Below are 23,978 nucleotides of genomic sequence, written 5' to 3' on the forward strand. Positions count from 1 at the left end.
AGGTACCATTATCCCATTATGGAGCATTAATGTAGGGACTGAACAGAGAAGCTAGTGTTTGGATAGACCATGCCACAAAATGGTAGTCACCTTTTTGTGTGCGTGCTGGATCTGAAAAGGAAAGAGCACCTGAAACATGAACAGTCCTGGGAAGCGTGTGCGCTTTTTGCTTTCGTTCGTGATCCTGGCAGAAGTGCGAAACTTGGTTGGTTTTTCTTCTTTCTTTTCCTCTCTTTTTTTTTTTTAATAGATTTTTTTTTCCTTTTTAAAAATTTTTTTCTTCCTTTTTTTTTTTCCTGGTTTTTTTTTTTCCTTTTTTTTTTTTTTTTTTTTTTTTGGCAAAGTGCAACCACAGCTGGTTACCACAGTTCTGACATGGCCGAAGGTGCAAATGTGATGAGAAACCTCGAGTTCAGTTCAGGGTTCCCCTGCAGTTCTCAGAGCCACACAGACATGGGATTTTTACATCCTCAATTGGAAACTTGTAGTCATATGTAATTTCCTCATTCACATTGATGTGCTGTTTGGAGTAGATGACGATTTTCTTTTGAGACTCCACTGTGATCACTTTAGCATAACAATTTGGCTGCAAGGGTGAGAGAACAGATAATGATTTAGGCTCCCCAATGGCCATGGCTTTCCAGCCTTCAAGCAAGCCAGAAAACAGAGCAGCCCTTGTACTCCTCCAAAATACCCACATGCTAGTTCTGTGTGGTGCAAAAGAGCCTGAATGATGCTCCAGCAAGTTGATCACAGGCTAAGAGCAGATTAACTAACACTTGGTTGGGCAGCAAAGTCTTTGAGTGTAAATTGCAGCACAGAGCAGAGGGGGAAGCAGCTTCTCCACATGCCAGGGCAGAGAATAATTTGCCCATGTGGACAATGGTCACTGCTCCCACAGAATAACAATGCTAAAAATTTGTTTCTTTTAGGGAAATACTCTTTAGGTATGTTTGAGCAGTGTCTGCCAGGGTCCCCAACACAGCCAGGAGGATTCTGAGTGCACACTGTCTCACTGCATGTTTCATTTCTCAGGTCTCCCAAATCTCTTTTTGCTGCTGCAGACTCTGCTTTGATCTGCTGCCACTTGTTAACATTTAATCATTACCCTCTGCCCCCCTGCCACGTCTGAACACGGCCTCAATCAATGTCAGCAAGGACCCAGTAGGATTTTCAGCACGTCAGGGTACAATTCAATGCAAAGCCAGGATACTCACATTGCAGCTGTGATTAATGAACCTGGCAAAGTTTCCACATTTGGTGGCATCGATGATGGTGTCGTGATCCACCCTGAACATGTAACTGCTCCCGATGCCTTCGTCCTCGTATCGCTTCTCACGCATGTCAGCAATGACCTACAGGAACCCCAGGTGTTGTGTCAGGACATGAGAGACAGATCTACCCCGTGCTCACCCCAGCTGTGCTTGTGCCACTCAGCAGATACACCACCCAAGGAAACACCAACCCAGCTGATAACAGTTCAGGGTGTGTTTCTCCAGAGCTTATCCCCTAAGCTTCCAAGGGTTGTTGAAAATCCCACCCTTGCACCTCCAAACCATGCACCAACCTCTGCTAATGCCTTACAGCAGGGACTCCAACTCCTGCTGGCCTGCTCAAGCACTTCTTTGAGTGCTGTTTTTGGTTCAGATGTCACTCACAGTCCAGCTTACCTGCCTGATGTTCTGACCCACGTACTCAATCACCATCTCATCAGCTGCAATGGGCTCCATTGCAAAAAGGCCCCAGTCGTGAATGTGGCTCTTGCAGAATTTTAGTTTTTTCTTCCGGAACTGCATGAAGAAAACACCCCAAAACCCCACACCCTGAATCAGTCACTGCATGGAAAGGCAAAGGCCATTCCTGTGTCCAGAATCCATAGTACACTCCAAGCCACATGCAGTGCTGGGGTACTTCAACCTGATTTAGCTTCCTTCTTCCTTCTGGTGGCAAGAAGACAAGACAGAGGTCATAGGAGATCCCTCAGAGTTGCAGTTACTTGGGTTTTTATCACTGACCACACACTGGGGAGAACAGATCCTCTGAGGTTTGCGTTCTGCCTAGGGCTCAAGCTCTCTGATCACCATATACTTTTTTTATGGCTGTTTATCAGCCAGGTCATGTCTCTGCTTCTCACAAGCAAGGACTCTGGACTAAGTGTTGTCACATTTTCCCTGTGACTGCTCTGGTTCCTGTTTCTTTGGGTAATTTATTTGTATTACCTATTGTATTGTTGAATCAAGTTGCATCTCATGAAGTACAAAAGACCCAAGTACCATTCAACTTCTGGGAATGCCAAAATGGCCATCACCAAGAAGAGAGTCAACTGGCAGGGGGGGGTCTCTGCCCTGGCCTCAGCCTGCTCCCAACCAGCCCCTGTGCAAGGCAACAGTCCACGGGGTGACCTACCTTGAGCTGGTTGAACTTGAGCAGGTCACTGTCACAGCTACCAGTGAAGGAGGAGAGGAGCCTGCGTTGCTCTGACCGCCTCTCGGAGCCAGCCCGGGTGGAAGCGTGAGGTTGGGCAGGGATGCTCATACCCTGAGAGGACAAATGGGTGATCAAAGCTGACTCAACACCCACCAACCTCCCTGTGAGCAACCCCTGGTGCTACAACACATCACTTCCTAAAAACACCCCACATCAAACACTAACACCTCCCTAGCAGCTCCCGGATGGCCAGCTCGACACAGGCGCAGCAACAGCTTCACTTCCCTGCTTGCCAAAAGGCAGGAAGCTGAGCCTGACACCACCAAATCCCATTGACACCTCAGCAGGCAGCAGAGGATGTGTCCTCACCTGGGTGTCAGCTGGAGGCTCCTCTGCAAAAGCTCGGCTATTGTTGAGGTATTTCAGTTTGTCCTTCTTGTCAATTTTGTAATAGCCTTCGCTTCGTGCGCAGCCCGTCACGTGCTCCCGCATCCCATCGTCACGCTTCTTCTTCTTGGGGGTAGAAAAGCTGGTAGGTGGGAAGAAGTTAAGGAGAAACACAACCACCAGTGGGTAGCAGACAACTTGCTACAGCTGCATGGAGATAACCCCAGGAGCTTGGAAAATTACAAAGTTTTTTTGGGGAGGGGGGGGTTGCAAAAAGTAACTGATAAATTAAAAAGCATCACTGAAGCCCACAGGCCTGCAGGAAACCAAGCAGAGTCCTTCCTTCTTAGCTGCACACTTTGGGAAACTGAGGTAAAGAGATAATGGAAAATTAAACATAAAAAGGTTAAGCTGTCAAGAGCAACCTGTTTGAGAAAGGATTTCCCCACAGTGCCCACCATGTACACAGTCAGCGGCTGCCCAGCCATCTGGATGAACCATTTTCTGATTTGAGTGACACGTTTTTGTTCTAATTCCAGAAACTCCCTGCAGCCACCTCTAGCCCTGAAGATATTGAGCTGATCTCCTGGCAGCAATCAGCCCCACTGGCCAGGGCTAGAAGCAGGACAGATGAGACAGAGACCTTCTATAGCCCAAAGGGCTTGGAGGGAAATGCTCTTCTCACCAGCCTCCACAAATGAGCTCCTTTGGACCCTGATGGGAAGGGAAGGACCCTGTGCAGATGTTTCAAACCCCACTGCCCTGATCAGTCCAGAAAACCTGCAGCTGGCCTGGCAAGGACTCACTGCACTGGGCAGGCAGAAAGCACCTTCAGGTCTTTGTCTTCTGGAAGGGCAGCAGAGCTGTACTACTGGCAGCTCAATCTGAAACCAGACTTGAAGCCTATGGAAAGCAAAATCTACCTAAAAATGGTCCCTGTGAGTCATAACATAGCCTCAACACCAGAAAACTGAAGCAGAAGGACCACAAAAAGCAAGAAGTGATGGGTTTGAGGGTGCTGAGGTGTGAGCTTGCTGCAGAGCAGGTGAGCCCTGCAGGTACTTTCACACCTATGTACAGCGTAGCACAGAATGAATCAACAAGTAGCTGCAGATTAATTTTAGATTATTTTTTAAATAGTCACTGTAAATTTGTTGCTACAATAATCCTTATCACCAGGGAAACAGACTTCAAGTATTTCCACTACATAAATTGCCAAAAGTGAGCACATTTCAGCTCATGGCCACAGGCAAGCCCTGCCCTCAGATATCCCCTCGTGCCCTTCACTGGCTGTGGTCCCCCACTGCTGCAGGGACAGTTGCTCCCACCTTGAAACTGGTTTGGTTTTGGAACTGCTTCCTCAAATGGGGTAGAACCAGGCTGACAATTACTGGGGATGGTGCACTTCAGAATATCTCCTTAAAACAATCAAATAAATCTATTTCAAGAGCATTGCACTGGTATGAAAAGGCAGAAAATTATCAAGGTAATCTTACACATTGCCCTTTGAGATGCAGAGAAAGCAAGGACAAAAATGCACAGCTCAGCACTGCAGTCCTCCTGCTTTTTGTTAAAATCCTATCACCAGCTTTTTTAGATGGTTTGGGCTTTCTGGCTTTTGTGCCATGCAGAGAATAAGGAATGAAATATTTTAACCCCACACAATATCCCACAACACCCAAGGTGGTACATTTGTCTTCTCTTAACATAGCTGGTTAAAGCTGCTAGCACCACTATCTCATCATTTCAGGCACAGATGGTGAGATTATTTTTACAGCAAGTTTTAGCCCTAAGTTACAGCCCTGTATGTGCTGTATGACTGGAAATTCCCCAGGCAAGGTGAAAAAAACAAATCTGGTTTAAATGCAAGACAGAAGCCTCTCAAACCAGTGAGAAAATCTCCCCAGAAGAGGTGCATACAGATTTTCCCTGCAGTCCTAGATTGAACATGCAGCAGGAACAGCCACCTCTGCAGTAGTCTTGGATTGCAGCTTCAGGGAACAAAACAGCCTAAAATTCCCTGCTGAGAGAAGCAAGTGTAACTCTACTCAGCAAGTGCCCACTTAGTCTTGGGCATCCTGTGTCCTACACACTGACCACCTAGTGCATCTTACACATGTTGTAATGCCAGTGAGAAAGGATATAAGGATGGAATACCCAGAGGGTGTCATTGAGCCAGTCCATACCATTGTCCTGCTGCAACAAGCGGTCGTATGTGATACACATGAACTTGATATCTTCCTCATCTATGCCTCCATTCCAAATATCATACAAAATGGTCATCTCCTCAAACTCGGAGCGTGGCCTGAACTGAGGCCGGGGTGGGGAATACTCAGGGGAAGGGATCACTGGGAGGTCCTCTGCTGTCTTCTTCTGCCTTCGCCACTGTCTTTTAGGTTTCACGTGAGCTTCGTCTTCCTTGAAGTCTTCATTCCACTGGTTCTCCAGTTCCTTAAATGGCAGTTTCTCTGCAACTGTCTCAGTGGCTATTTTCTCGTGGAAACCGTCATTCCTGAAGTCCAAGGTGACAGCTTCAGGGTCTTTCAGTCCATAGAAAGCATCAGGATGCCCACTCAAAAGCTCTTTGCCCACAGCACTTTCCACCAAGGCCACTGGCACAGGAGGAGGTTCTATGGTTTTGCCCGAGTACACATCCAATGAGAGGACAGAAGGTGGTGACCGTTTTGGCCGTCCTGGCCTCCTTTTGGGAAGAACAGAAGGTGGTGGTGGGGGAGGAAGAATAGAAGCACCAGTGGGTACTTCTGGAGAGAGCAAAACAGATTTTACTTCTGCCCTGCATTCCTCGATGGGTGCTCTTCCATCGCTGTGCATGCATGACAGGGCTGCTACAGGTATTGGCTCATCAGGTGGCAAACCCATATCAGTGTGGAAATCTGCTTGTGGGGGGCTGGCAAAGGGGATAGGGGAAGGAACACTGTTCATGCTGAGCGTATGGGAAGCACCAAGAGGCTCTTTAAAGGGTTTCTCATCTAGCTCATCCTCTGACTGTTTCTTGCCAGACAGAAGGCAAGGAATGGTAGCACCAGCCTCTGGAAAAGTAGGCGTGAAATTGAAATCTCTCCCAGGAGTCCGAGGAATGCCACTGTTAATGCCAGGAGATTGGGATGGGTAGGAAAAGGGGCTGCCTGGGACTTGAGGGGAACTGAGGGTCAAGCTGCTCCCTGTAAGGGGTGCATCGCTTCCTGGCGTGGCTGGAACAGTGTCTGTGCTCTGTGATTTTACAAGGGGATGTGAAGACTTGGCCAAAATGTCCCGCCCAGGAGTCCTAGGAATCTCCCCTTCCACGGATGTTTTGGTCACCATTAACTGTTCAGGGAACTTTTCTGGAGGGATTAAAGATTCTTCTTTCCCAGGAGTTAATGGTAAGGGAAGCATGGAGGATGGCACCTTGTGAGCTGGAAGCAAAAGAGTGTCAGTCTCTGACTGGATCACCACCTCCCGGCCAGGCGTGCGAGGCAGCCGCTCGTCTTCCTCGGCTGCTGAGGGCAGTTTTGTTTTAACACAAGCTTCTGAGCTGCTGTCCTCAGACTTGGAAAAGAAGCTGCTTTTGTTGAGCAGAGGTTCTCCAGAAACTCCCACTGGAGCTGAGAGACAGAGTGCCTCCTCCTCACCTTGAGCTTCAGGCTTTAGATCCTCCTGTACCTCGGGCTCCAGCATGGCAACGGGTTCGGGCTCTTCCTCTGAATGGGGGAAAAGAGAGGAGGATCAGGAGTGTGGCTTCCACTCAGTTACTCACCACTTGCCAGCAAAGGCACGTTTCAGATGCTGCAATTACAGAACAGCTTAATTCCACTGGGAGGCTTCAAAAACTCCAATGCTTTACATTTTGGAAGCACAGAGTGTGGAGTAATTAGATGCTACCACAGGCGTCCCTAATGGACCACTAAAAAAAAGAAAAAAAAAGCACTATTAATTTGAGGATTAGCTACGAGACAGGCCAGAACGAAGGGTTTCTGCTTTCAAAACCCCTGACCACCTTTTGTACACACATAAAAAGAATTAGTGGATTCCAAGGTGAGGACTTTGGAGGAAAGCTGTCAAAGCCCCAAGCTGTCAGCTTTTCTGATGTGGGAAGGTAAACTAATTGCAAGGCCAAAAAAGCAGCCTCAGCTCTCCAAGGAGGAGGCAGTGCAGAGAAGAGCATAACCCTCTTGAACAACCCATGAAGGAAATGGGAAGCCCTTGTAAAGAACGAGGAGACACTCAGATGGCATCAATGAGGCAATTTATATGCTTCTCTCTCTGCAGCAGCCTCATTTGTCTGGAGTTTATTTACCCCCTTAGGGCCAGGGCCAAAAAGGAATCAACAGTGAATGTTGTTAGGCAGTGCAAAATAACATTTTCAAGTGGGAAAGTCCTTCCTGCACACTGACCTGTCCTGAAAACACAAACACAGGGTCTTCTTTGCCCTGCCCAGTTTTAAATTTTATGGCCTTTGGATTTTGTAGCAGCCAAGGAAGATTTCAAGCTCTCCCAGTGGCAAAATACTGCCCAGTCCACAGACTCCAGTCCTGCCCAAGCCTCACACTGCAGGCCATACTAGATGTACTCTCCTTTTTATTCCTCCCCTAGGTGCAGAATTTGACAACCTTTACACATCTCCTGTTTCAGGAAAATGCTCCTGATTTCCTAGGTTTGAATACAACTCTGTACTGAATGAAGAAAATGTATTTCTTGTAGGAAATCGTGGAGTATCACTCCTTTGAAAGGATTCAGTACAAAAAATACCACAAATAATAACATCAGGAACCAGATATAATTCTCAGACTCCACTCACCTGCCCCATATAGCTTCCCAGTCATATACTGCTTCAGTATTAAAACCAAAAAGAGCCAGGAGTGACTCATTAAGCAGAGATTTCTGTTCTGTTTTAGAGCCATGGCTTTTCTATCTTGAGCTTCAGCCACCATGCCATCCAGTCAGTCACCCTCAGATGATGACAACTGTTCAGTTTCTGTAGGGCACTAACTAAACTGGCCCAGGATAAGATTCTGGATACAATAACCACAGTATTTTTAGTAACAGATAGCTTGTGCAGAGTTCCTTACTAGGAAGGAAGGTTCAACACAGACCTCTTTCCCTGTACAGATAACCCCTAACCTAGAACCTAGACTGGAGAAGACAGACAACAAGGGGAATAAAAAAACCACACACACTGGATGCTGTGAGGATACTGTCCTTGGCAATGTGGTAAAAAAAAATCCCAAATCACATGGAAGGGCCTACCTGGCCTACAGATGGGAGAGAGAGCAAGTTTTGCCTCCTGGTCTCTTTCCATAACCAAGTGTTTGAGTGTTTCAGCAGCAATAGATGCTTCTGGGACTTCACCACATTCAGCTTCCCCTGCTTTGATTTCTTCCATGCCTTCATCTTTCACTGCCAAAGCTGGCTCTGTGAGTGCCAAGCCTGTTGCATCCATGTAGTCATCCACAGGATACAGCTCCAAAATAGTCTCCCTCTCATCATCAGGAAGCTCATTACCAGCAGGTTCATGCTCTGTCTCAGCAACCATAGCCTCTCTGTCTGGAACTTCAGCCACCTCTTCTTCCTCTTCCTCCTCCTCCTCCTCCTCTTCCTCCTCCTCCTCTTCATCATCATCATCATCATCATCCTCATCTTCATCATCTGAGTCTGAACTTGACTCAAATTCAGAGGAGTCCTCACTTTCATCGGATGATTCAACTTCAGCCTTGGAAGATGAGGGACTTGCTATATCTACAAGAGGAACAAATCATCATTAGTTCCTCCTTCTGACTTCCTTGAAAAATCAGGGTCTACCTACAGCAGTAAATATCACTTCCACACTGTAACAGGGTGGAAACAGCACCAACAGCACTGCATGGGTTTGAAGGAGTTGCCTCTCAGTTTGTTTTTGCAGGAACTTAGAAGCCATGTGTTTGGATACTTAGGACAATCACCATAAAACAACAGGGAGTTCCAGGAGCAGCAGAGCTGCTGCTGCCTGGGCGTGGGTCTGGAGAGCTATTGCAAAGTGATTACAGACTGAGGGACCATGGAAACCTCCCAGGTAAAAAGTAAAAATTCCTGTATGTATTGCCTTACACAAGGCTTGTCCTTCAGTGAAAGAAGGTGCAGAAATCAAACAATCAGCTCCTAAGTGTAAAGGGAGAGCACACCTCACCTAAAGGCTGTTTGAAGCTTCTGCTGGAACTGCTTACCTTCTTCAGAGTCCTGCTCCTCCTCTTTGTCACTTGTGTCTATGCCTGTCTCCTCTTCCTCATCATCTTCATCTTCCTCATCATCTTCATCCTCCTCATCCTCCTCATCTTCATCTTCATCCTCCTCTTCCTCCTTCGCAAGAAAGCATTGCCAAAAATGAACACTGTCTGACTCTGAGAGCTGGCTGTCAGTGGAGTAACCACCAGCAACACTCAGAAATGCTGATCAGAGAACCTGAAGAGGGAATAACCTTACAGAGGTTCTCTTAGGACAAACCCTAACAGCAGTGCCCATCTTCTAGAGAAGGTAACTTTGGCACCTGGAATTACTCTGTCCCCTTTTCATGAGAGACACCCCTCAAAACTTTAATTACAAACCAACACACCTTGCCAGGTGCTGCCTTCACCAAGCCTCGCTCTTCTTCCTGCTCCTCTTCCTTCTCTGAGGAGGACTCTTCCTCTTTACCTGATGTCTCATCTCCCTCTTCTCCCTCACTGTCGAGTTCCAGCGGCCTTGCTGGTCGCCGCCTCAGCCCCACTGCTTCTGCATCCTTCTTTGAGAGGTCAGATGTTGTATCAGAAGCATCCCTGTCCCTCTCCGACTCTGGTGAGCAAAAACAAGAAGGAAATTGCCATCAAATACCCTGCAAGGGAGGGAAAGAGTTAACCACATAACAGAAAACTTTCTTTGGAAAGATCAAAGTGAGGAGCAATGTGCCCATGTGGTGTGTGAGTCCCCAGGCTCACAGGGGATTACTAATTTCACAGGATAAGTGAGGGTAAGACTGGGTGCAGGGTGTGGAAATGCCAACAAAATGTAGAAGGCCAAAGCTGACAAGCTATAGGAAGCAGAGTAGCTAGGAGACGTGGCATGACTGAGATCACAACAGGTAAACTGAACTTAGTACCTTTTTATTTCATTTAAGGACTTTACAAAACCCTGCTACTGTACTTTGACTTCAAAACCACTTGTTAGTCTGAATCAACAATATGACACAACTAACTTGATTCTGTCTTTTTTTAATGCAAAACAAAGGGTATTCAAAGCTTTGCCTTATCTCTACTCTTCCCTGCTTCCAAAGAAAATATTAAAATATTTTTAAATATATTTTTCTGGCAAATAACCATGTTGTGTTTTTAAAATCAGATGCAGGGCAAACTGTCTGCTATGTGCTTCCTCCCAAAAGTACCCAGTGAGCTGCAAGCACACCCCAGGTCCATGAGCTTATCTGAGCTCCCTCTACTGGGTGACCAGCTCTGCATCAGCAAAACTAAAATAGGTTATGAGTTATTCATGAAATGTGGGTCCTAAATTTCCTGCCAGTGTATTTAAGATAACTGAATCCAGAGGAGGCATCTCCCAGCTGATCAGAGTTTTGTGAGAAGCAAGGTTTTGGCTCAGATCCTTGACTCTGTCTAACTGTAAGGGAGCACACTGCTGTGAAGTTTAAAAGAATTCAGCTTGCATGTGGTTTGCATCTGCTCTTGTGTTTTAAATAACTTGATTTACAAACCTTCATCTTCATCATCCACAGAGGTAGAAGGCCGGATTCTCTTCTGATCTCCTGCTGAGGCAGCTTCAGGTGGCTCCTTTCTTTTCACCTGAACAAAAGACACAATTAGCATTTCTAAAAGTTTAGAAAGGCAGAAATCAACTTCTTAAGCAAATTGCTACTGCTTTACTTTGCCATGGTGATTTACACCCAGAAACCAAGGGCCACTTCCCCACCTCTTGATTCCTTTATTTCCTTGCAAACAGAATTTCACTGTGAATGAAATTCTACCCTTTCAATTTGCACCAAAACACTTCGGGTACCAGCATGGTTTGGGTCATCACTGGGTACTTTGAAACTGGCAGAGAAAACTCTTGACAAATGGGTGAGTGAGAATGTAGCAGAACAGAGAGGCTGAGTAAATCAAGTTTTACTCTAAATGCAGACTGCAGAACCTCTCATCCCAAACCTTCATTTACACCTTCTGTGAATTCAGGGAAGCTTTCTACCCTTTCTTGCCCTGCCCTTGGCTTTTTTAAAGATACTTTTCATTTTTTATGCAAATACTTGCTAAAATAGGTGACCCTGTGCTTGCAAGTCTGAGTCTATAAACTCACATGAGGCAAAGAACACTTTAAATCAAATTTCAGGTGAGATTCTGCTGTCAAACTGCAAGACATTCTAAGCAAGGAAATAACTGAGTGAAGCACTATGAGCACAGGCACATTTTTACAGCCACACTGAAATGCTGTGTCCTAAACACAGACAAATGTCCCAAACACCTTGCAGAAAAGGGAGGTCCTGTAGAGCCTACTCAGATTAGTGGGAGATGAAAAGGAAAGAGGATCCTTGCTCTTAAGAATGTACTGTGGGTTAGGAGGGATGCTGGCAGGAGAACCCTGACAGTGAACCCATGGTGGCTGAGCAGCCTGCAGAGCTTTGGGGCACAAACCCAGGGAGGTCTGTCCTCCAAAAGCTCCTTTAGGGAATGTCACCATAATAGAGGCAGAGACTCTTTGTTTTTACCTTGAAGGATGGCAACCGGATGGCCCCTCGTAACCCGATGCCCAAGCCAATTCCCTCATATCCCAGGCCTTCTCCTTTGTTCCAGTTCTCCAAAAGACAAGATGTGATTCGATCCTTTGGCTTTGGTTTGTCCTCCACTTCTCCTCCAGATTTCACTGGAGTGAGAGATGCCTGCAACAGAGAAAGCACATTTGAAAGGGAAACTTTCCTGGGTAGCACACAGACTCTGGAAACCATTTAGGCAGTTGAGGTTTATGAATTATCACTGCCTTGCCCAGGCACCAGTTTCTCTGAAGGCAAGGGAAGGGCATCTGAGGATGTACCACACATACTTGAAAGGAAGATGGTGCCGTGGCTCTTCTTGATAACGAGACCTTTCCATTCCTGAGAAGCCTTTTCCCCTTTGCATTTTAAGTACTTACTTTCTCTGCACAGGGCACTAGAACTGCTGGAGACAAACCTGCTGGGACTCCCAGAGCAGTGGCATGGCCTGGGACACTAAGGGTGTGTGTAACATCCTCAAAAAGTGGGTTTCTTCTACAGATGTTAAAAGCTGACTTGCTGAAGCTGGCTGTAATCACTGAAGAGGAAGTGTGAGCTCAGCTCCCCTGTTAATCAGGGACAAGGCTAATGGGAATATCAAGCAGAGAATGGAGATGGTGGCACTCAAGGCCAGGGCTGGCTGGTTATTCCTGACACTGCTTAATGCATTTTGCTTAGCTTTCAAATCTAAACCTGTCACAAGAGTGAGGAACAGGGAGAAGCTTTCCCCTAGTTCAGGCAGACAAAGTCCATGGTCCATGCTGCCTTCCCTAGCAACAGGCTGCTTAGTGGCTTTCCACCCTATACCTTTTCCATCCTGCCTGACCTAGGACACCCCTGAACTTTTCACCCAGAGGATGCCACTTTTTGGCAGTCAATCAACTGCCCAAGTTGACTCCTTTGAAGGAATATAGCAGCCAAAACACAGAGAGAAGAGAGAGAAACTGAGGCACATGAGGTGATGTGTGTGCTGCCTTTTTGTGCATCATGGGAGGCTCAGGGGCTGCCAGCAGCCTCAGGTAGGTATTTGCTGTCCTACTAAACTTGAACATTGTCAGTCAGTCAGGAAAAAATAAACCCCACACTGTTTCCTGCTCTTTTGCTTGTGGAAGGTCAGGGAGATGGCAGACCTGCAAAGCCTCTGACCAAAGAGGGACACACCTGCTGGAGGAACCAGCATGTGGTGCAGCTCATGAGCTTCAATCTCCCCTATGAAATAACAGGAGGGCTGCTGCAGCTGATGGTCCAAGGATAGGAGATATTAAAAGATGTTATCTCTCCCTATAAGTCTGTCTCATTTCTTTCTAAAGAAAGAAAAAAAGATGTAAGCAAGCACATCTTGCTTACACTTCCAAACCTCTGAAAAGGTTTGGCATTTCTGTTCCAGCACAGAAAGCACAAGTGTTACTCCATGCAACAACTCTGTATTTTCAATTTAGCTGCTCACATCCAACATAACCTGTGGCAAGGACTCCAGCAAGCTGCTGTGGCAGCTTCCCTTCCCAAAGTGGGTTGCAAATTCCAGGTGAGGGAGGAACACACTAAATCCAACCATAGCTCAGGATAAAAAAGAGCCTGAGCAGCTGCTGAAGACCTGCCTCAACTTGTTTCTTGATTCTTCACTGTCAATGTCTGGCTCAGAACAATTTATTGGATACTTCTGTTGCTGCTTTTGCAATCTTTTACTGGATTTGTTTGCCCCACTGCCCCAAAAACTCAAGGGCTTCCTCCAAAATTGTCAGTACACTCTGACTGGTGGGAAGCAGAAGCTCTGAGCATTAGTCAGGAGGAGAGGGACCACGTTTCTCACCACATCTCACACCAGCAAGCTCTAAGCCAGAGCAAATTACACTGTCACAAAACAGCTGCTAAGCAGCAGCATTACCAACCTCTCCATAAAGCCAAGGAGTTCTTCCAGGCACTGGAGCTAAAATACAACTGCCTTACAAAAGCAGGTAGGGAAGATACTGCCCTAAAAACTGGCATCTGAAAGAGATGTAGCTGCAGGCTGTGGTGTTGGTTTTGGTTTGTTGGTTTTGTACAATAATTTACTGTAAGACTAATTTTGAGGCTGGCATAAACCTCTCTATAGTGTTAGCCTTTTTTGTAGTGACAAATTCAGCACATTAGATCACAGAGCCATTTTCTGGCTGAAATACACTTTAAATTGGCTGAGAAAGGATCAGACGATTCATGCAAAGCTGTTTTCTCAGCTAATCCCTGGAACTCCTTGTGTATTTGGCCAATGTTCAGCTTTAGAGTTAATTGCTGCTGTGTACAGGTGGGAGGAGCAGAGAGAACTGGAAATACCCACAGAGCTCACCACACAAACTGGGGAACACAAAATAGTAGCTTGGTGGTTTCCAACACTCCTGTTGCATCTGATTTAATTTTTTTAGAGCTGAAGTTCAGCTTCCTCTTAGGCATGAGAAGCCCTTACACACTGGTCTCCTGATCTTGGGGTCATTTCCTCTTGCAAACCCCTTCCTGGAAGCAGACAGCAGTGCCCAAGGCCACACGAAAAAAAATATATCTGCTAAACTTTCCAAATTTCAGGCCTGCACTGAGGAGGGAAACAGGAAGAAGATTGGGGAGGAAGTGAATAATGCTGAGCTTTCAGGGTGTAAGGCATTTTGGGATGTTCTTGAAGGCTTCCCAAAAGAAGTACAGTGGACAGGACTGTGCCACATGTGTGTGTTCCATCTGCAGCAGTTGGTCTTGTTCTATGAATACTGCTCAGTGGACATCAGCTTTAACAGGAGCATGACAGCCCAACCCAGCAGGAAAAGCCTGCAAACATGCACCCCAGGGCTGCAGTGACACACAGGTCACCTATCCTGTCACCCTGCTCTGGGGCAGCAGTGGCTGTTGTGATGCCCTTCCTTAGATGCCTGTATAAGGACACTACAGCCCCCTGAATCACAGCTGGAAGAACAGCTTGTGTGCAGATCCCTCCTGGATCATGCCCCAGAGTGGCTGATGAGTGAAGCAGCCATTCAGGATGGCTTAGACAATGAGCTGCCAAAGACCAACATGGTCTGCAAGGTGCTCATGAGGTGCAAGCTGCACCTTGTCCCTCACAGAGAAAGGGCTGTCCTGAGGTGGGGACAAAAAGCTGGAGATAATGAAGAGATCCTCCCCCAAAGCACAGAGAGAACTTAAACTAAACACTTCTTCCTCAGGCCCACGTTCAAATCAGCAGTTGTAGTTACCATAGAATGTCATGGTTGCAGGGCTTTTTAAAGAGAGTTGCAGCTTCCTGCTTGCCCATGCACAAGCACTATGGACTCCATAGGGACTCCATGCAGTATGTGCCAGCCTACCTTAGCCAGACGTTCCTTCTTGTCCCACCAGTCATCGAATGCCCGGAACGCCACCACTTCCACCATCTTCCGGTTCAGGTCCCTTTTCATGATGGCCTTGAGTTCCTTCACTATGACCAAGAGGACTCCATCCACAGTAGCTTTATGGGGATCTTCTTTCTTAGGCTCATAACCAGGAGGTGGAACCGAGGGGTCAAACTTGGGCAGTGGTGGCCACTGCTGTCCACGACCAAGAGCTGCTCCCATGGAGAAAGGGCGGTAGGGTGGGAGATTCACAAACTGCATCCGTCCCGTCACGAAAGGAGGATACTGGTAGGTGTTCTGTGCCTGCATCATGCGGCTCAGCATCTGAGTTTGCATCTGGAAGGACATTGGCATGCCACCCCACTGGTTGCCCAAGACACTTATCATATCCACTTGCATGACAGGGAACATGCCAGGGTGGAACGGAGGAAGAGGAGGTAAGATATGAGGTGGAGGGACCCCTGGGGGGGCGGGGAGAGGAGGTGGGGGGACAGTGACAGCGGGGTGAGTGGGTGGAGGTGGAGGAGGTAGCGGAGGAGGCATGGGAAAGGCTGGCTGTGGAGGGGGTGGAGGAGGAAGAGGAGGGAATCCTGGTGGTGGCAAGGGGGGGATCGATGGGGCCATCACGGCCGAGTTGCTGACAGAGGAGTTCACCACAATGGTTTTGGCACATTCCGCACTGGTGATGGGCGCAGGGTTGGTCTCGTCGTCAGAGATTTCCATGTCCTCTCCCGAAGAATGCTGACCCTGTGACAAAAGAGAGGAAAAAGGTGAGGAGCACATTCTTTTTTTTACATTACATACCACCACAGTGCTGGCTGCTTCAAACAAAAGCTAAGTTTAACACACGTTTTAATTGGGGATGGAGAAAAACGAGCAATGCTCTGAAAAGACAGGGCCCATGGAGCAGCTGGTGCCTATTGAAGCTTTTCTCTTCCATGTCAGACCTCAGGAAGCAGAGAGGTAAAAGCTTTCTAAAAGAGCATCAGTACCAACTGAACAAAAACCTCAGCTTCTGTGGAACAGGAGGAATTGCTTCCATGCTCTGCAAAATACACTCAGTTCAAATGTCTCACTGCAAGCTACATTATCTCTGATTTGCATCCAATACTGACAGTGCATTACACCATGAGTTTTTATTCTTTAGTTTTCACCACACACAAAGAATTTCCCTGCTTTTAAATTATAATCCCTGGCTCATTTGCTGTCAACTCTTAACCTCTAATTGTGGGAAGACAATACATCCACATGGTTGGTGCTACTAAAAATTGTCTTGACTAGACCACAGCAATTCACATGGGAAAAAAGAACCCCAAATCTGCTTAAATTGCCTTTAAACATCAGCCATAAATGTTGGGACTCAGACACAGCATGTGTCATGCTCCTGGGCAAAATGAATACTTAACTAGCCACAAGGAATACAGATGTAAGAGTTACAGAAAATGTTAAAATGATGTCCCACCTCCACTGTGAAAGGGATGGAAACTGGATTAAAACAGAGAGTATCTGCTCACTGTGAAGACTCAAAAGTTGCCTGATTAGGTCCCTTACAACAGAAAGGCCTCACCAGCAAGCTCCATTCCCAGTGGCAAATGGTCCCACCTGCACACTATGTCCTACAGGCACTTCATTCCTGAAGGTGTCTCCAGCACAAAGAAACCACTTGTGTGACTGTCACATCCCTCAGGTATTGTTATAGTAAAACCTGGTAAGAATCACAGCAGCCAAATACTGCTGGAAGACATATCCAACACTCATGCAATTTATCTAGGAAACGTGAATGGTGTTGACCTTTTACTACTGGGATGCCAGGAAAGATAGGACAGGGTGCCAAATACATTCTCCAAAACTGTTTTTCCCATTCTTTCTTATTTTCCAGGTAAAATCATCAAAACCCACTGCTCTTGTGACAGCAAACAGCCCTCCACTATTTCCAGGACTGAAAAGCAGAAGCACTTCTCACAACCTTCTCTCCCAGGCTCTCTACAAGTACAACTGGCTTGCCTTCTTCCAAGCACTTCCTTCCTCACCACAGCTTTGCACTAAAAAGCCAGACAAACAGTTTGCATGATCAGCTATCAGCTGATCTAAACACAGAGTACCCCCAGAGCACAGAAGTGATGCTCCACCTCTGCTGAGCTCTCCTGCCCCCCCTGGATGCCGTGGGGCAGTAAGAGACCACGATAAAGTGGTCTTTAAGTGCCTCTCTGTATCTCAATCCTGGTAAGAGTTTTGGAACCTGCTGCCTGTTTTCAGCCAGATGTGACTGAAGATCCCAAAGATGTTTATTTCTTCCACGTTTCATGCCAGCAGGTGCCTCTTCTGTCTGCTCTCCTACTAGTCTCCCCACTCTGAAAGAAAGAAAGGAGCAACAAAGCTGAGTCTGTATCAGACACTGGAGAACCTGCAGTGGGGAGAGCTGCTGGGATTCAGGCTTTGTTGGCAGTTCTCCTCCTCAAGCTGCCGTGATTTGATTTTTAACCTGTGAATTTTGCACAGGGCTAAGAAAAGCAAAGCAGGAGCAGCCAAGTTGACAACTCTGCTGTGAACTGTAGCCGTTCGACCACAAGCGTCCAAATTAAACCAAATGCTTCACGTTTTATCAAAGGTCATCGCTGCTACTGCAGCTACCACCAGGGAGCAGGCTGAGCACAACGCCTGCAACAGCAGCTTTGCAAATCCTCCTGTCCTAGCACCTCCCCTTGCCCTGGCTTCCCCACATTCCACTGCTGCAGCATGAACCCGGGTGGGTCACCCCCAAAAAGCCACTCAGGGATTTAACGGATGGAAAACACCCACTCTCTCAGCTCCAGAAGGAGACCACCCTTTAGGCATGCTGAGGGCTGAAAGCAAAACCCTGCCAAACCCTGCAGTGAGTGGTACCAACCCTCTGTGAATAGCACAGGAGCTGAGCTGCTTCAGCATGTCCCTACCTACACCTGAAAATAAAAAGCTAAAAAAAAAAAAAAAAAAAAAGGAAAAAAAAGAAAAAGAGAAATAACAACCCATTGCACTTGAGTGGAAGCCAAATTGTATCATCTCCTCCTTAAGCTCTGCACATCTGGCTAATGTTTCACACCCTGCATCCTCTCCCCAGCTGCTCTACTGCAGTCACGTCCCACACCGGGGATGCTGGGGAATGAAAGGACATTCTGCAGTTTCAGCTACTGCAGCTCCAGTGAAAGGGGCAAAGGAAGAAGGAAGACGACAACTGTGGCAGGTGTTAACAAGTTTCCCACAAAACAGACCCCATTTTTCAGTAAATGAGCACAAAAGGCACTGTCAAAAGCACTGGCCCCAGTTACAAAGGCTGGAGGATGCCCATGGTCAGTGATGGTCAGGAAGCCAGGAGTGTTCAGGTTACCCAAAATAAGACAAAATCAGCATAATTTTCATATTAATCTCATCTGATGGGGTGTGGAGGAAGAATCACCCCATGAAGTCTCAGAGGAGAACCACTACTGCCACGGGGAGCTCCAACTCAAAAATTCTCCTGGGTCCCTCCATCCCTCCCACAGGATCCTGCACCAACCCAGTGCCACCCAACACCCATCTGAGTCACAGCTTAAGATTGGTCACTGGTGAGCAGGCAGGACCAGTCCCAAAGTGCCTGCCTGAGACAACACATCCTCCTTCCCTGGCCCATTTCAGGCAGTCCTGCCAGAGGATCCCCACAGGATCCTGCCCATCACACCCAGACTGAGCTCCCCAGTCTACACCATCCCTTTACTTGGTTTCAATACCAATAAATCCTGCCTGATAAATGAGGCTGGTTTTCCCTCCTGAAGGAACTATCAGATAAGAAAAAGATGATCCTGAAATTGCAGAGTGATAGCAGGACTAGCCAGACTCCGTGCTGTAGTGCACAGCAGTTTTCTTCACTCACACATGCATTTATTTTTACTTAAGCCTTTTTTTTTTAATATTAAATTTTTCTTTTATTATTATTACTGTTCTGGTCCTCAGATGGGTCTTCAGGTAGCAGCAACAGATCCCCAGCCTCCTACAATGTTGGGCTGACAACTCACCTGCACTTACACAGCTAACACAATCTGTGCTCCAGTTTTATCCCAGGCAAGATGGAAAGGGAAACAGATCAAGCGTCAGTGAGAAAAAGATCAAAAAGGCAGGGGTGGGAGGGAAGAATGCACAAAGTTAGGAAAGAGGTCAAACCAAAAGAAGATCATCTACAAGGAAGTCTTTAAAGCAAGTTAAAAGGAATGAATATTTAAAGCGGATGAGCAGTTATATTTAAGGGGGAAAAACAGGGGCACCAACTGAGTGAGAAAGATCAAGCTACAGAAGGAAGAATCAAGAGGAAACATAGAAAGATCTTTTGTTATATGGATTTCTTTTCATTCACCTGTCTGAACCTGGATTTACTGTGGCTGCTACCAAATACCCCTTGGGGTAGAGCTGAAAAGTAGCTACACTGTCCTCCCAAAGAAAACCACCTTCTAATGGCCTCCCTCTTTGCCCTTACAAGGGGAAAAAAGTGAGCAGGCATACGTCCTGCTCGGAGGATGTCACTGACATCACTGTCAAAAAAACTGTGTCAATCAGTCCTGGACTTCACCTGCATATTTCTGAGGGCATCTGGTACAATGCCTCCAGAAAAACTCCCTTCAGCCTACTGAGAGGAAAGCCATTTCCAACAAAATTGATTCGTGCTGCCACCTCTTCTTTGCATTAATTAAATTAAGAGTTAGCAAAACAGGTATTTAATTATACACGACACATTTTTCCAAAGGTGTTTTAATGATGCAAATTTGATGGGAGAGATTCACGTCAGTGTAACTGGTTATAAATGGCCTCATTCATTGTTCATCCAAAATGCCACCTTTAAAACCAGCACATTGAGTGTGCTTTAGCACAGGCAGAGCCTCTTGACACAAGTGAAGGGAACATCCTGAAATCTCACTCCTGGATCACTCTTAGTAGTGACAGAATAGAGAGCCACTGAATACAGGGTATCAGCCTTACCTCAGGGTAATGCCCAGCATTTAGCAAGGAAATTTTCATTCCTGCTGAAAACAAAATAAACTACATCCTGATATTTGCATGCAGAACTGGCAGTTTCCAGATGTGAAGAGGCTGTTCTCTCCCCATCCTAGAGGAGCAGCAGTTGGGAGTTTGATTGTAGGTGCCACCTCTCCTACAGGCAGAGGAACTTCACATACTTTCATTTTCTTTTAAAAAGGCCATCAGATAAAGAATTCACTCTGAATTTCAGAATGCATTTTAAATACTGCCAGTTTACAGATAATTTCACTGAAATATTCTGCTGGATACCAAGTTACTTATAACTGTGGTAGGGAACTTCTATGACTGAAGGTAGCAGTTATTTGGACATTGTCTGACTGTGCTCTGGTGCATCAAAATAATGAAATGTAGGATCAGTGGCATCAGGTCATTAGCTGTAATGAAGTGAAGCATCCTGTGCTTGCAAGAAGCAGCAAACCTTTAAGTCTGGTGCAACTTGTACTCATAGCAACCAAAGAGAATCACAAAAGTTGACTTTAAGCCCTTGAACTTGGAAAACTCCATATTTAAATCCTGACAATGTTTACCATTTAAAATGCTAAAAAACAGCTCTTTCATAAAGCTCGAGCTAAAATCAGAAGTGGCTCTTGGACAAAAAGTTGTCATAACCTGGTCAAACAGGCCCCACTTGTTTTGCATTAAGTCCATCCAAGGATTAAAAAAAAAATAAAAATCATGAGCAAGTGTCACCTTTTATCTGTACAAGAAAAATGGGGAAAGAAAAAACTCCAGAGGTGAGGGAGAGAGGACAACTGACTGAGCAACGTCGCACTGCAAGTTGCTGACAGAGTTGAGAACAGATTCCATGTCCCTCTGACTTCCTTTTCCCCAGCTCTGGCTGCATCCCTGGGCAGAGCTCATGCTGTGCTCCTCACTGTGTTTGAGAGGAGAAACAGCCCTCGAGTGATTCACTGAGATCCCGGGGTGAAAATAACCCAAGTTCCCTAAAACACAATTCTCTCTTCCCAGACTCCTCTGGCAGAACATGCAAAAGAGAATGAGATGTTTCAAATGTGCCACATTTCCTACAATGCTATCCACAACAAAAAGGAAGCTTGAGGATGCAGCCAGCCACCTGCAACTCTTCCTCAAAGACACCACTTCAATTGAAAACGTATTTTAAAAAATTTTTTTTAAAAGAAAAGGCCATTCAAGTATGGCTCAGAGAATCCCACCATTCACTTTGCTAACACACTGCAATACCCCTTGCTGAACAAAATCCACATACTGGAGCACAGTGACAGCTTCAGAGAGTTTTGCTTTGTTCATTTTCAGCTGGAGAAGAGTTTGCAGGTTCCACACGTTCTTGGCAAAGCACGTGAAGAAGAGCTGTGCCTCTGAACTGCCCTCTTGGCTTACTGGGAGTGTGTGACACTTGGGCACGGTGACATGGCAGAGGGACTGTGCTAAGCATTCACACCTCCTGGTGTCAGGCGTGAAGCAGGCAGACTCCATACTGTATTTACAATACAGACACAATATATTTTTATTTTGCTGACTATAATTACAGCTCTCCCTATACTTTGCTGGGTGTTGCAGAAGCAGAGCACAGGAGGGCAGAGCTACCCAAGGTGGTTTGCCACCAGTTTAGCTAGAACAGCAAAAAAAATACAGAGCAGACAGCTGCCTGTGCCTTCCCAGGTGAGCTTTCAGGCCTGTTGTGCACCAGTGGTGGCTTGGACTGGCCAGCACAACACTGCTGCAGCCTGGATGGATGCTGAAGTCTGTTCCCTGGATGCCCCAGGCTGGTTACTCACACCTCTCTACCTCCTCTGGGCAGCCAAGAGAGCACCCATCCTCCTCCTGCTGCTTTCAGAGCTTGCAATCACAATCACAGCAGCTTTTACTTGGGACAGAGGTAACTTTCAGGAATATTTGCCCTGTAATAAAATGCCCAGCTCAGGAACAGGCAAATGGAAAGATTAACATATTACAGATCAGTGATTATAAATATCTCCAGCAACATGTATTTCTATCTGGAAAACAGAAGACTGCAATGTTTTTATATAGCTGTGTATTTATACAACACTTTGCACAGCTAACTCGCAGGCAAAGGTTGCAAATGGAGCAGAGCAGAACAGAGAGCTGGGTGATGGACTCACCACTGTGTCCCACAAACAGAGGCACCCAAAAAGGCTGCAATGGAGAAGGGATTTCTCACAGAAGGAAACATATTACATGGGAATTTTGGGTTTTTTTATTATCGATTGCTAAAGCATCTCTCACTGCTCAAAAAAGAGAAGTGAAGCTCTGTGAGGTGACCATATCCTACCTGACACATGCACTGCCTTGGCTCAGCTGCTGTTTTGGTCTGGTACTTGCAGTGCCTCTTGGCACAGACCTACACCTCTCCACACCTACAGGGCTGCACAACGAGTAAAACAAGTGACAATAATATTCAAGAGCTCACTATAAACAAACAACACTGACACCAGCTTAACTTATGATACTCCTTGGGTTTTTTTCTTCTAATGCCAAGAGGGAACTTGAAGTTGATGCCCCAAACCACAGAAGGATAGAGGGAGAATTCCCCAGAAGTCCCTGTTAGTCCCAGAAGAGGGGGACAGGGGTGCAGAAAAGCCGCCACAGTGCTTGTTTGTGTCTCGCAATGTGCTGCCTCAGGTGCTGGTACCTAATTAGAATGTCCTGCACATGGGGAGATGCCCCAAGGAGGGATGGAAGCATGTGAGGAAGGAGCTCACCTGGGCTTTCAGAGCACAGCAGGAAGGGCTCTCAAGAGAGTAAAGCACACGGAGCTAATGCTTACAAAGGGAAAAAGTCTCCTTGCTCATTGCTGGTGTTCTCTGGCACCAGGAACATAAGTAAACTGACCTTTGGCTTAAGGACAGTGAGGGAATTGGAAGGCTGCATACCAGTCCATGACATAATTAGAAATTCTAATGAATTAAGAACATAAAACGAGCTAAATTACAGAAGTGCCAAAGATCCTCTCCCAGACTTGTGTTAATCTGCAGCATCAGTTTCCTGCAGGTCCTCGGATGACGGCTCAAGCACCTGAGATGGATCTCAACACCTTGGGCAAGAGATGGGAAGCAAATGTGGGATTAGGGTCTGAGGTAACCAGATCTTCACTGATCCAGAAAAAAGATGACTTGAGAAATTTGGTCCCAAAGGGAGAAAACTCAGCCAGCATTCAGAACTTTCAAAAATCCCTTCTCTTGGCAAGAGAGCACCATACTTTATTTTTCAACACAACTTCCAAGAGCTTCCTAGGATAGCAAGCCTCAGAGCCTTAAATCAACCCACTGGGGAAACAACTGCTAGATTTACCTCAACAGAAAGCCTAAAGAGATGAATTGGCAAAGAGGGCAATAACTTGCCAAGGCATTTGCTCTGTTAATGCTGAGTTCATTGCCTTCCAGAAAAGGAGTGGTTTAATTCAGATCTTTTTCCCTTCACTAAGGGGAAGTTTCACACCATACGATGTAGTTATAGCATTACTGCTGGCAAGATCACTGAAGGGATATTTGGAGAAGCCAGAAGTCCCTGGGCTCCATCATGCACAAGCCTCTCTGGTGTCTTCATGGACAGCTCTGGAAAGGGCACAAGGCAACATCTTTTGCATCCACATTCATTAACACCAAGCTTAGAAGCTCCCAGGCTCCATGACTACACAGATGTAGCCAAGACAAACATGATCATACAACTGGACACATCACAAAATACAGTCCAAGTACAAGACAGGGGGACACTGGCCCCCCACCTGAGCTCAGGGGTACCTGGGCAGTGCAGGTGTGCCCCAATGTGATGCTTGCCTGGATAGTCATCTGTTCTGCATCATATGAACAAATCCAACCTGTCAGGATGAATGTGTGCCAATTCAGGGGCTGTGTCATGTGGCCATAGTGTTTTTCATCACATATGGAATACCCTAAAATTTGGATTTGCCATCTCATGGAACCACGGCCTTTCCCCTCAAGTCTTAAGTGGATCTTAAAGAGAAAAAAAAAGGTTTCTTTTTGTGGGGGAGGAGGATGTAGGGAAAAGGAAGG

At 46.4% G+C, this 23,978-nt stretch overlaps 1 protein-coding gene across 1 annotated transcript in view; it reads right to left on the reverse strand.

Moving 5' to 3' along the window:
- Positions 1-246: 246 nt before the first annotated feature.
- Positions 247-23,978, reverse strand: part of SETD1B (SET domain containing 1B, histone lysine methyltransferase) — a 44,519-nt gene continuing 20,787 nt past the window's right edge. The window contains exons 7-18 of the mRNA XM_030460815.1: positions 14,899-15,669; positions 11,534-11,704; positions 10,529-10,616; positions 9,401-9,618; positions 9,015-9,147; positions 8,062-8,550; positions 4,959-6,515; positions 2,797-2,963; positions 2,407-2,538; positions 1,671-1,790; positions 1,218-1,355; positions 247-586 (exon numbers count right to left, since the gene is read on the reverse strand). Coding sequence (XP_030316675.1) covers positions 413-586; positions 1,218-1,355; positions 1,671-1,790; positions 2,407-2,538; positions 2,797-2,963; positions 4,959-6,515; positions 8,062-8,550; positions 9,015-9,147; positions 9,401-9,618; positions 10,529-10,616; positions 11,534-11,704; positions 14,899-15,669 — 4,158 coding nt within the window. The 3' untranslated portion in view covers positions 247-412. The remainder of the gene's footprint in view (positions 587-1,217; positions 1,356-1,670; positions 1,791-2,406; positions 2,539-2,796; positions 2,964-4,958; positions 6,516-8,061; positions 8,551-9,014; positions 9,148-9,400; positions 9,619-10,528; positions 10,617-11,533; positions 11,705-14,898; positions 15,670-23,978) is intronic.

The sequence above is a fragment of the Calypte anna genome, chromosome 15, assembly GCF_003957555.1.
Source record: "Calypte anna isolate BGI_N300 chromosome 15, bCalAnn1_v1.p, whole genome shotgun sequence".
NCBI lineage: Eukaryota > Metazoa > Chordata > Aves > Apodiformes > Trochilidae > Calypte > Calypte anna.